General features: G+C 50.4%; 1 protein-coding gene across 6 annotated transcripts in view; it reads right to left on the bottom strand.

The window, feature by feature from the left end:
* Positions 1 to 8,028: 8,028 nt before the first annotated feature.
* Positions 8,029 to 13,386, bottom strand: part of GTF2I (general transcription factor IIi) — a 98,749-nt gene continuing 93,391 nt past the window's right edge. For all 6 annotated transcript variants that reach the window (XM_045786154.2, XM_045786157.2, XM_045786155.2 and 3 more), the window contains 5 exons: positions 12,927 to 12,955; positions 11,221 to 11,262; positions 10,431 to 10,472; positions 9,877 to 9,953; positions 8,029 to 9,163 (listed from right to left, as the gene is read on the bottom strand). In XM_045786154.2, the coding sequence (XP_045642110.1) occupies positions 9,895 to 9,953; positions 10,431 to 10,472; positions 11,221 to 11,262; positions 12,927 to 12,955 (172 nt within the window). In that variant the 3' untranslated portion in view covers positions 8,029 to 9,163; positions 9,877 to 9,894. The remainder of the gene's footprint in view (positions 9,164 to 9,876; positions 9,954 to 10,430; positions 10,473 to 11,220; positions 11,263 to 12,926; positions 12,956 to 13,386) is intronic.

The following is a 13,386-nucleotide window of genomic DNA, read 5'->3' as shown; positions in this document are numbered from 1 at the left end:
GGAGGGGGCAGGGAGGGCTCTGCTTCTTCTTTCGATTTCTGGGATTCCTCAGACTCCCATGGCGCGGGCTCCGGCGGCCGCATGCAGGCATGTGGATGAGAGAGCTTGCCGCGCATTTGCGGGTGCCCATCCTCCACCCCTCTCCCGCAGGCAACCTGTGGACAAGTCGCCCTGGCCTCTCTGCAGTTCCTGGAACACCCCATGCTGCTCCCACAGCTGGGTGTGTACCCTTGTGGGGCCATCTGGACCGTCTCCCACTTGTCTGTAACTCCCTCCTTCCTGGCATTCTGGTTTCTGCTCAGATGGCACCTCCTCCAAGAAGCCTTTCTTGATAACTTCATGCAAACTAGCAAAACTTCATGCTTCCCCCCCTTTCCTGTTTTGATTCACAGCACTTACTAGGACTGACATATTGCCTATTTCATTTGTTTTACGTTTCTCCTTACCAGAATGTGAGCCCCATGAGAGCAAGGGCTTGGCCTGTTATGACAGGGCTCTGGCCCCAAGCCCTCACCCGGCCGCGGGTTTGCAGGGGGCCCTCCATAAATACCTGGGTAGTGGCCGCACCAGTCCCCTCCATGGGGGCGTGTGAGAGCAAGGGGCAGGTGCATATCTGCAGGGGCAGGGGTGCGTAACGGAGTGCCAGTGGCGGTGGGGACATGCTTTGAGTGAGACTTGCATTCAAATCCTGAACAAGTGTACGCTCGGGGCTGACTCAGTTTCCTCCTGAGTGAAATGGGACCACAGGCTCTGCTGAGAGGGGACGTGGGGTGAAGAGGTGAGGAGGGAGCCGTGTGCTGGTGGGTGAGGGGAGGGGCTGGGGCCTCTCCGACTGGCGCCTAGGACTTAGGGGGGGCCTGGGAGGCTCAGACGTTATGGAGCTGGTCCAAGGTCATGGGGCAGGTGGCCTCCGACCCAGGCAGTTTGGCTGCAGGCTCCCGTTGGCAGGGCCAGTTGGTGGCCCAGATGCCCAGATTACAAGGCCCGGAGGCCATGACAAAGGCCACCAGCATTCTGAGAGCCACAAGTCCCTGTGGACTCCTGGGGGTGAGGTGGCGTCTGGCAGAGGGGAGCCAAACATGCCATTTTGTGACTGTTAAACTGTGACCGGTCAAGTTGGTGGTGGTTCCTGGTTTGTCTAAGAAGAGCAGGGGCCATGTCCTTTGCTCTGAGAGATTTGTTTGGCCTGTCCCCGGGGGTCACGGGGAGGTCACCAGCCCTGGGTGTGGCTAACCTTGCAAGGCCCTCCTCCAGTCATCTCCATTACGTCTCCAGAATCTTGCCGCGGGGCGCCTGGGTGGCTCAGTCGGTGAAGCGCGTGTCATGATCCCAGGGTCGTGGGATTCAGCCCCACATCGGGCTCCCTGCTTAGTGGGAAGCCTGCTTCTCCCTCTGTATCCTTCCCCCGCCACTCATGCTCTCTCTCAAATACATAAATAAAATCTTATAAAAAAAATACAATCTTCCTGCACAGGGGATACAGTGCTCAGCAACAAGAAGGCGCTGCCACACACAACACGGGGGAACCTTCTAGACACAGATGGAGGGAGCGAGGCAGACAGCAGAGCATACCTTTGGCAGGACGCCGTGTAGACAGAGCTGAAACACTCCCCTTGCCAGTCTACACGGTTGAAGGCAGGGTGACTTGGGGTGGGGGGCACAGCGGTGACCGGAAGGGAGCCAGAGGTGGTAGCTGGGGTGCCCTTTCTCGATCAGGCTGCTAGTTCTGCAAGTGCGCTCACTCGCAGAAAATGCGCCCGGCCCCAGCACACAGGGTCGTGCGCGGCCCTTTTCTGTGGGTATGTTGTGCTTTGAGGACCGTTTGAACACGAGGAATAGGTTGAGGTCATGGGATGGATGGCAGCGCCTGGTAGCACAGGGCGCTTGGCTCCCTGCTGAGCGGCGGCCCCTTGGTCACCGAGCGCCCACGGTGCAGTTCCCACGAAATGCTGCCCGCAGTCTGGCTCACCTGGGCGCAGGGAGGGCAAGGGCGGGGGAAGTCAGCAGGGCTGGCGGCCAGTGGGACCTCACAGGCGCCCTGGTCTCGGCACGGCACTTCCTTCCCTTCCTCCCGTGGCCTTTCCACTCTTGTGTAACAGGCCCCGGGCCGGGCAGCCAGCCGCGCTGTGCAGACACCAGCTGCCACCTTGCCACTTCCCTCGTGTGGCCTCCCTGTACCTCCTCCCGTGGCACCGGCAGCCAGCAGCACCCACAGCATGAGATGAAGAGAAGTCCTATTGCGGCTGGCGGTGACCTCTGTCGCTCAGTAGGGCTCAAAGCCTTTGTGAGGCTGAGACAGGACTGACTTTAATGCATGCGGGAGACAAGCAAGTGATCGAAGGATTAAAAAAAAAAAGGGACTGAGCAAAGTGAAGGAATGAGGCAATGGATACAAGTGCTTTCGTTGGGGTTTTTTTTTGGTGGGGGGAGAGTGAAACTTTTAAAAAAGTTTTGAGGCTTTTATTGTGAAATCTACAGAAAACTGCAGAACAATGTACAGTTTGGTGATTATCAGATCATAATAAGGAGGAAGTCGCTATCTCGGTCCTGGTCAGGGCCATATTAGAAGAGCGGGCCATTGGTGACTAACATAATATAATAAAAAAATATTATTATAAAAAAACAAAGAAGAGCGGGCCAGAGTGCCCCCGCTGGCCCTTGGCGGCTGGAGGGGCTCGCCCTGGGTGGGCGTGCTCTGTATTTGTTAACACCTTCTCATCTCGATGAGGCTGTTATTTCCCCCTACTTTATAGATGCGAAAACTAAGGCACAGGGCGGTAAATAGGTTGTTAGGAAAGAGCTGGAGTTTGAACCCGGGCAGCCTGGACCCCAGGCCACGCTCTCAACCACTGGGCTCCTCTGCTCTGCCCTTGATCATGTGAGGGAATGATGAACCCGACTGGGGATTCACGAAGGAGGAGTCTGCCTGCGCGAACACCCCAAAGAAGGAGATTCTCAAATTGGGCCAGGCCGGGAAGGAGGCAGGGCTTTCCCATCTTTCCGGATGCCACCTTCTCCACCGCCCGGCCTTCCCCACAAGGTCTGGGCTGGCCAGTTCCTCAACCAGGAAATCCCCAGGGCTGGCCACGGAGACAGGCCACGTGGAGAAGGGTTTGACTGTGGAGCCTGCGGTCCAGGCAGTGCCCTCCTGGATCTTGTGTCAGGAGAGGAAATCTAGGGCTTTCCAGGATGGGAACAAATCAGCCGTTGTTATGAGGCTGTTAGGAGTTCTTTCCTAAGTGTAAAGCCCGCCTGCTGCCCTTCTTTGGGTGAGAACAGCCTGGATCAGCAGCCTGAGGACGCCCCAGGCCAGCCCTCGGGACCGGGTCTCTCCGGGTGCCCACACTGTCAAGACGGGGCCCTTGCATCACCCTGACTGGCAGGCAGCTGAACCACTAGGAGGGGACGCTGGCTGTGAGGGCTCAAGGCTCTTAACTGCTAGCAGGTGTCTGCACACAGAAATGCGGGTTGCTGGAGATCCGCTTCCCAAGGACGACAAGCCTTTGTTTCTCAGAAAATTGGACCAGAAACGGGCTCTGGCCGGGTATGAACCCCGAGGCCTCATCAGAAGGGAACCAGGTGCCTGAACGCGGGAGAGTCCCACCCCTGGGAATTTCTTCTCCCCTGGGCCCGGGGACTCGGAAGTGAGGGCTCCGACCCCACCTTTGGTCTGCAGGAAGCAGCGCTGCTGGAGAGGACACGTCCATGCCACCCGCTGGACACACACACACACACCTGCTTTAGACTTGGACTCCTTCATTTCTAGCTGGGAGCCCGTTGGCAAGTTCACTCTGGGCCTGTAAGACGGCAGCAACAACTGTACTTGTTTCATGGGCTGATGCGAGCATCGCGGGAGGCTCAGGAGCTTGGCTTGGCCGGTGGCCCTCACTAGCTGCAGACTGCGCAGGCCTGCCCCTGAGGTCAGCAGAGCGGAGATGGCACAGGTCCACTCCGCCAGCCTGGTCAGAGCGCTTTCTCACTGTTGAACCTGGGCTTTGAACGAGGGAGGTGTCCCCTGAGTGACAGCAGGCACCCTGGGCTCCTGGGAGACGTGTGAGGCTCGGTCCCCAGGGGCAGGCTCGCGTTCGGTTGGAGTTGTCACCTGAGGCTGGGACAGAGGCTTTCCTGACAATGTCAGGCAGAGGACAGAAACCAGACCATGGGCTGTCCCCACAGGTCTGCGGCGTCCGGCAGAGCTCCTGACACCAAGCGGGTCTGGCAGACGCCGGGCTGATGGGTAGGATTTTGGAAGCCCGCCTCCTCCCCCACCGGCTGCCGGGAGCCCTCAGGACCAGGCCTGTGCCCGCCCCTCCAACCCCGTGGCCTGGCAGACACTTCCTCGCTGACCCGCCCAGATGTGTCATGCAATGAGAGCTATTTGCAGCTCACCAACCAACCACAAAGGATAAATCCAGCAGCAAGCCGCCGCTGCAGGGGATTTTGCGGTGATCTTTGAACTTGAAGCTAACTCCAGTAATGAAGGGAATCACGCCCCCAGATGTAGTCATCAGGGCTGGGCTGCCACTGACACATCTGTCCAGCCCCAGGACGGCCCGAGGGGCCATGGAGTCTGCAACTTGTCAAGGGCCCAGTACCTCCGTCACTTCCAAAGGGATCCAGGGCATTATAGGCACACAGGTGTGGAGCAAGGGGACAGGTGGTGTACAAAGGTGTGAAGTGACTGCTCGTGCCACCTTGCAGAGTCCTGTCCTGCATGAAGCGCCCGGCCCACTGGTCCCCTCTGGAGGCCAAGCCAACACTTGCTATGGTTTTTATTACCACACGCCCTAGCATTTCTGGAAACTCTTGTCTGCTGTATTTTATGAAGAATTTTCCCAAAAAGGATCCAGACTGGTCGCCATAAGGGAGAGGAAAATTTGGTCTGAACTCAACAGATCCTTTCAAGATGTAGCTAGATCTTCTGAGAGCCTGTGACATCTAAGCTTGTGGGCTGTGGTCCTGCTTTTTCTGCCTCTGGTGGGCTCTACCCAATAGTTTTTACGGACGTCCCCCACCAGGTCCCCTCGGGCATTGCCAAGGCATGGTCCTTGCTTAAGAGTCGTTACTGCCTTCCGGAACTTGAGATTTTAGATGAGCAGAGACCCTTCGTGAAGTGGATGCTGCAAAATGCTTCTCAACCACCCGATCTTGCTTCTGAGAAGGAAATCCGGCAGGAAACACCTTTACTAATGGGTATTGTATCGTAACTTGCTTTCAACTTTACAGACACTTCCTTAAAATAAAACCACAAGGTATGCGTGCCTTGGGGGTGGGGGTGGGGGTGGGGGTGGGGCAGAAGGGGGAGGTAAGGGGACACACAAGACCATTGTTGATCAGAGTAATGAGGCTGGGGAAAACCAGGAGCAGTCCAATCTCCTTGGCTTTGTTATTTAACCCAGTTCCCAAGGTGAGAAAGCCCCTCCAGAGCTGCCAAGCAAGGTCCATCCACTGTACTTGTCACCTGGCCACCAGACCCCTGGGGACATGTGATTTCTACAACCAGCTGCAAGCTTTCAAATCTGTTGAGCCACGAAAGTGGTGGCCATGGGGTGAAGTCCAGAAAGCCAACCAGCCCTCACACGCTGGAGTAAAGGCCCAACTGCAGAGGCTCGGAAAGCAACTTCGGCGGGGAGGGCGGGTCTAAACAGAAGATGAACAGCCCTGTCTGTGCTCATCCTACTGGACCCACAGTCGGAGAAGCAAAGGAAGAGCTGCTATGCTAAAGAAAGCAGCCTACAGGTCCTCTCAATTCCAAATCCTGTTCCCTTCTTCGTCCCCATAGGGAAACCAAAGCATCCCTGGGAGAACACATCTTCCAAATACATACATGTCCAGAAACTGGGGCTTCCATTTAGGAGATACTGTTCAGTGTTTGACAATTATCTACCCACTACCAGTTAAACCAGCCAAGTCCCTTGAATTTATTTAGACCGGGGCTTGCGGTGTTCAGTAGAATCTGATAAGGTCTGGTGTCAATCTTCCTAACACTTTCTCTCCAACACATGTTTTTAGCCCTTGGTGGTGGTGATCGTGGGGCAGAAACGAGGCCACGAGGATGCTCAGAATAACGACCTACTTTGAGAGGGAAGCAGCTGCCGGCTGCGGAGAGACTGTGGGTACACAAGGCTTCAGACCCGTGCTCAAGTCCTGTCCGGCTCAGGGAGACCGGGGAGGGGGTTATGATTACTACTCAGTCTTCACTTCCTCCTCTATGAAGTCTCAAGGCAACCTCGGCCTGGGACAAGAACGCACTAAACGCACCTCACTTCACAGATCAGAGGGCTGGAACCGACGAAAGGTCCCTTCGGATGTGCTCCCTGCCAGAAGGGGCAGCCGACGTGCGCTCAGCAGTTCGTGTCTAGATAGGGCAGGCAAATGCCAAGGACTCTTAGGACAGACCCCCTCTCCGCTCCAGCGGCGGCCCTTCCCCTCAGGCCCACCCTCTGTGGCACTGCCTCCCAAAGGCTCCAGGAACCAGGCTTCACTTTGCCCACCACTGAAGGTCCAGAGCTTGGAAGGCGGGAGGGGGTCAGCCCTTGGCCCGACTCTGCGGACGGGCTCTAAATCCTATAATCCTGGGATGTCCGCGTTTCCTTGCTTGTACTGTTTAACTGATGGCAGGTTCTCAAGGTTAACAGTTGTCCGGAAGTGGAGCTTGGATGTGGTTAACAAAGCCTGGGTTCCTCATCACTACACTCCCTGGTAAAATTCTGTTTAACCAAAACTCACGGAATGAGGAGGACGTTTCAGAAACACTAAGCATCAGAATCACTGACGAGACCTATCTCGTCAGACCTATTTGCACAGTTTCGTTTTTCCGTTTGCTCCTCACTGACCTGACAAAGATCTTGGTGGGCAAGTTTAATCCCCTCACGCCCTCAAAGGATCATGCAATCTATCCACGGTCCCGTTTATGCACGTGCTGCCGACTTGTGGACACCGGGAGCCGAGGGCTTCAGCCTGGGGACAACCCGGGCTGGGATCTCGCGAGCCAGGGTGACCTGCCATCCATTAAACCAGTCCAGGGCGGCCTTGAGGGCAGGGAGGCAATCTGGGAAGGTGGAACCCTCACAGAGGCCTGGAGGACAGAGGGGAAGGTTCTGGAGACCACAGTGAGTCCGTAAGAAGAACCACTTGTTCCACACGCGGGCTCCTCCAAGAGGAGACAGGACAGCGGCACCCCCTGCTGAAAAGTCAACATTTCTTGAAGAAACCAAGCTTGTCGAGTTAAGAGGGGAGGCGGAGTAGGCCAGGGCAGCATTCCTTTCAGAAGTTACGTGGCTGCAGCGCTGATTCTGGGCTGTTTGTCCAGAGTACACAAAGTATTTGCTTGGCAGATGTGAAATTAAAAAAAAAAAAAAAGCAAAAGCAAAAGCTTTCTAACAATACATGAAAACGGACACCGTGTGTATGCGTACAGAATTTTCCACTGGCCGTGTACACTCATGCTGGATAGGAAAACACATCTCCCTGCCGAGTCTGCAATCCCACAATGTGTTAAGGCAGCGTTAATGTATGTGCTTAACTCCTTTTAAAAGCGCCCGTGCGTGGAGAGGCTTCTTAAGCAGGTGGGATGGGAAGTTGTGGGCAAGGGCGGCAAGGCTGTGCACACTTCTTAAGAAGGCTTCAGAGGAACCACGAGATCTGCTGGAGCAGCTGTCAGCCGCCGATGTCAGCTGGCAGGGTAGCAGGCGGGGAGCTTTGCTTTCCCTGAGCACACATGGGTCGGGGAAAGGGGAGAGGCAGGGGCTGCGCTGGGAGAACAGAAAGAAAATGTGTAGTCTGGGCGTGATTTATTTTTGTGGGGGGAGCTGATGCATGTGCTCTATCTGGGGAGGGATCCTGCCTCCAATCCCACAGAAGTCGCACGCAGCCGGCATGCCCCAGCTCAGACGAGATGCGCACCGGTCGCAGAGAGCCCGCGACAGTGCCCGCCGAGCCTTCACTGTGCGCTCCACCTTCCACCGAACCACCCACCTTCCCCAGACAGAACCATGAAAACACCTTTGAAAGAAATGAGTTAGTGTGTGAAAGGCATGGATGGATTTTATTTATTACCCTATATCTACAATTTAATTTGAGGTAAAATATAAGCAACACATAAAAATGCCTATTTCTGCTACCATGTAATATAATTCTCCATCGTGAATATTGTGATAAAGCTAATGAAAACTCTATGCCATCACGTACTCTAGCTTCTCATAGCTGGTATTTTACAACTCTCATTGTCTGTGAAATCCAACCCACGTAAGATTCTCCCACCAATGGCGCAGAATATCGGAGGGCGCGCCACTAGCTTAGCGGCCCCCGCTCCCCACACTGGAGCTTCCGTGTTACAAGTAGAGTTCTAAAATAACGAAGGCGATGAAAACCCCTGGAGTCTGATCCGAGCTGGAAGTGTTCCAGAGAGACCCACACCACAACAGGTTACATGATCGCGAGGCTGTCGTGTCGGTCACTGGGCTGGCCCAGACACTCACACCTGACCTTACGCTTCCAGTACACTGTGCGTTTGATTCGGATGCAAAGTCACTGGGGACGAGGTTCTCGGCACTGCATCTCTAGGCCACACGCTGACATACTAACCTCTCACTGGCTTGTTAGGTGATCCAGATGGTGGTTTTTTTAATTATGATAAAAAACATATGAACCATGATAGATAGCTTAGGAAAAGGTTTAGTCAAATATACAGATACTAACTGTTCACTCAGTCGTCGAGGAGAGCCGTGAACAAAAGGATCATTTAAATGATTTTTCAAATAGAAAAACTAAAAGGACTGAACTACCACAGGTGTTTCTTCACTGCAGGAGCTGAGATGTTCCAGTAGGAGAGATCTTCGCTTGATTGGAAAATAAACACCATAGCTGAAGGCTCTGCTGATACGTAAAAAATCTGATGAGATTCATCCCTGTCATTTTCCCTGTCGTTTTTCCAGCATTGCTGTAAAATCCTTATAATACATTCCAAAGTAAACCAGCCATTCCAAATCTACAGTCACTCTGCTCTTTAATTCAATTCACAGAACTGCTGAAAAAGTAGACATTTCTATCTAAAAGTAGAAAAAAAGGTTTGTATAGAAGGTATTTCTGTTATACAAGTATATTACACGGCTTGGGGCAGTAACAGGTCCGAAAAGCTCTTCTCACCCACTGATACTTTAAGCTAAAATAGGAGAGAAAACAAAGAAGCGAGAAACCAGTTATTCCGGTTACAGGAATTTAACACTGGCAAACAGCAAAACTCAATCAGCACGTAAGTCCATGAACTGACAGTATATGGCCAATTCCCAGACAAAAAAAGGTCTCTGTATAAAAAAGTGCTCCGTCAGGTACAGATCAGAGCAACTGCTGTGAAGCCAAGACCCTACAACCATCGTCAACTATTCAACAGCTCGGGCTTAGCGAGGTTCAACGGGACCAAAGAACCGAGCGGGCGGACTCCTGGTGTAGAGCTGCCTCTGCTGTTATCGACGTGGCCAGTTCAAGGCTGTAAGTTAATTATGCAAGGTGCACAACGGGTTGTGCATCTCAGCCAGACTCTGCAAATGCTACTTTTGTCAGTGTAGTGATCCGCATTCAGAGCCTATTCCAATAGAGAGGGTGAGATTACCCTACGGATTAGAAACAAAACATTTTTCTTTTAGGGCAAAAGTGCTTTTACATCTTTGACTCGCAGACGAACACTGATCCAAGGAAAATCTCTCTGCTAATGCTCTAACTCAAACCATCCAGTAGGGCTTACACTTGACCTCCTATGAACTGAAAGGGGAGGGGGCACCATTTATGGCTGAAGCGGGGAAAACACACTAGCTTCTGAACACACAGGCGGGTTCAGATGAACATCAGATGGCATCCCGGACACAGAAGCTGACTTACCCTTAGGAAGGAAGAGGTCTACCACGTAGGGTCTGGTTCTTGCTTGATCTGAGAGTTTCCATCAGTCTCCTTTACTTCTATCAAGAAAAACAAAAGGGAACTGGTAACTTGCACTATGAATGCACATCTGTGTAATTATAAACCCACTCCTACCAAACTGTGCACTAAAATGGTCTAACAGGAATCGTAAGATACTAAAGAACATTTTCAGAGACAGTGTTCCTCCAGCAATCAGTTCTTAAGTGTGTTACTCAAGTTTTCAAAGTAACAAACACCTTATTATTTTTCTATTTAAAAATCTAGCTGAGAAAGTGGTCATTGTACTGGTTCAGGATTCATTACGAGTCATTTAGAGAAAAATGGAGCGGAAGAACCACAAGTCATTGCTAACACGACGTTTCTGGAGGTAATCGACAGATTCAATTCACCCCGAAACAAAAGAAAACACAACCACAGGGTTCCAGGGAGGTAGTGTGAAAACCACAATCAATCCTTTGTCCTCAGGACACTCTTAAGGAACTTCAGTGTTTGGAAGCTGGACTAACCCTTTTTACCTTCTGTTGCAGGAACCTCCAACTGGCCGGGCTCAGCCGATTCTGAAGAGAAACACATGAAGATTTACTCTAACACTGTTCTAAAGTCGCTCTCACTTACTTAAAGGGCCTAGAGGAAGCAAGGAGAAAGCTCTCCAACACTGTACACAAAGCACACGTCCCAGATGCAAGAGCAGCCACAGCGTCTTGGGGTTAAACATGTCGACGCAACCGTTTCGGACACGTGCTAAGTTACCTTACACAACCCAAGTCTTAAATAACAATCGTGATTAACGTAGCTCTAACGAGAAAGAAAGAAGTTCCTTTTTAGGTCTTCTCCCCCCTTCCTGTGGATTCCTTTTCGATAAAATAAAAGCCTTTTGTTGCTTTCAAGTGGATCACAGTAGCAGGCCTCAACCCTGGTTCCTAAGGAATGTGTAAAGTCCCAATTTCTACTTAACACAATTGGGCTGATGAGCAGCATTAAATATGAATGACATAAAGGGATAAAGTTAGAAAGACACGCTTCTCACTAAAAAATTATGCTCTACAACACTGGCCTCATAGGTTCCTGACCTCCCTTCTGCCTGACCAGGACAGTGAGGTCAAATGGCATGTGGCCCACAGTTCTCAGGACTCAGAGCTCAAGCATATACAGGTCTCTGAACACAGAAGCCGAAAACACAAAGTCTGAGTGTGTAAATGACTTTCCCTGAAGTGAGCACACATAAGCAAGTGAGGCCCCACAATTTTATGTGATCCACTGTATCGCAAAAGTAGGAATATTTCGGTTTTACCCTGCTTAATTTACCTTGTATCACTGGGCCTTCTGACTCACTCTGATCAACCAACTCTGAAAATAAAAGCAGATTCATTTAAACAATAATTTGATGACATGTTGTTACAATGGAAAAGCATTTTTACATACAATCTCTATTTGGATGCTTTGACCTTGCTGTAACAGGCACTATTTTCCGTATGACAAGAAGGGAACACGCATTAAGAGCTCTGGTATGTCCCATCAGAGTAACTAATTCACCGTAATCACGGGAAAGTTCTGTTATACACTACACCACACAAGGATGAGAACAAAACCGAACATTTTAAAAATAACGGAAGGGGGCAGGAAGTCTTAAAATACAATACTCTGTGAAACTAGAAATTACACAGAAGACAGATGCATTGGGATTAATAACGACAACAACAAAAAATCTGAAGGAAAAAACCATCATTGGATTTCTTTAAATGACCAAGCTCCCTGGTGTGATTAAAGCTGAATGTCACAAAGAGGATTAAAAATCTATGAAGCAAGGTCTATGTCCTCTTTCATTACTGACACTACTGGATATTTACATCTTTCGCCAAGATAGAGAATATAATAAAAACGGAACCTATAAGAAAAGAATTCATGGTTTAGGAATCAAACCAAATGAATATATTCTATGATAAAGTGAAACCCAAAACCGGGTAAGCAGAAGAGACAGAACAAAATCTATGACCCTGAAAAGTGAAGGCCCCAAACAGGGCCAATAGTGTAAAGTGAACAGAAGGGCAGGGGCACCTACAGTGACTGCCTGATTTCCCGGGGGAGGCCCTCTGCTGCTCAAGGGGCCCTGAAAACTCCAGAACACGACACTGGAGAGGCTTACGCTCTCCCAGTGAATAAACTACAGAGCTGAGTGCGAAGTGTAGATGGGTTTTAGAGTTAGAATGATAATACCAACTGGAAAAGAGACTGAAGCGCTAACGGTGTTGGGGAAAGAGAATTCTCACTTTTGAAAAACTTTAATAAAGTTATAAGACATGTACGTATAATATTTGCTAAAAATACGATTTTAAATGTTGTGAACTTCAGGAAATTGGAAAACCACATACATTTGTTCGTGCAACAACATTTGAGAGCCCGACATGTGCCAGATACCGGCTTAATTAATAACAGAAGCGAGCGACATCCCACGAAGAGGCCTACCTGTTTCAGCACAGTACTTACACTGGAATAGTGCAGGCACGGCAGTAGTAATACCAAATTCTGCCTGTACTTACTGAGCACATCAAGTACGGCTCTAGGTTAGGGGTCAACAAACTTTTCAGTAAAGAGCTAGTTAGCGCGTATTTCAGGCTTTGCAGGTCACAACGGTCTCTAGCCGCTTCCCAATTCCATCAGCAAAGAGGCCAGGAAATGTTCTAATAAAACTTTATTTACAAACAGACAGGAGCTTGCTGAACCCTGTTTAAGATGCCTGACACCAAAGGAGTCATTTAAACTGCTCGAAGACAAAATGGGTACCAATATTCATTCCTTTTATGAATGAATAAGATTTAAAAAGCTAAGCAAAACCCCATTTTACATGTAGAAGTGCCTGGTGCTTGGACACTGAGGCTAAAACACCAACTTTACAGGTGACTGCCATGGGTGAAGTCAAACACTCCATTCTGTGAGCAAAGAACAGGTGCACACAAACAATCTCTCACACCCCAGAAAAGAAGAAAGGAAAAGACTTCATGAAATTTACTCACGGTTATTAATCACAAGTCCTGGAAATGGTCTAAAGAGAGAAACAAATTATGTAACAGTTTATTTTTGCTCCAGAAGAATTTACATGTATATTCAGTTTATTTAACTAATATTTAACTCACGTCACTTACGTGTTAGAATGAGCAATGTTATCCAACTACGTTTCAATCTTACACTTTTTAATCTATGAATAGACAGACACATGAATAACTACTACAGACCATCATTAGAAAGGGCTACACTAAAGATGCTGTGAAAACAACAGGAGCCAGGAAAAAAGAATACAGTAATTCCACTGACATGGTCTAATGGAAGCAAGCTTTTACCCAAACCCCTGGGGAAGAGGACAGCCCACGGACCACGGACATGGGTTTAGTGGGACAAAAATGGGATTTTTAGAGAAAGGGTACTGGGAGAAGGTGAGCGGGTGACAGAAAGCCTCGGGAAGTTACCACATGAGCT

The sequence above is a fragment of the Ursus americanus genome, chromosome 2 (assembly GCF_024610735.1).
Source record: "Ursus americanus isolate L20-20 chromosome 2, mUrsAme1.1.p, whole genome shotgun sequence".
NCBI lineage: Eukaryota > Metazoa > Chordata > Mammalia > Carnivora > Ursidae > Ursus > Ursus americanus.
The sequence above is the reverse complement of the archived record's forward strand: the minus strand, read 5'-3'. Positions and strand labels throughout refer to the sequence as shown.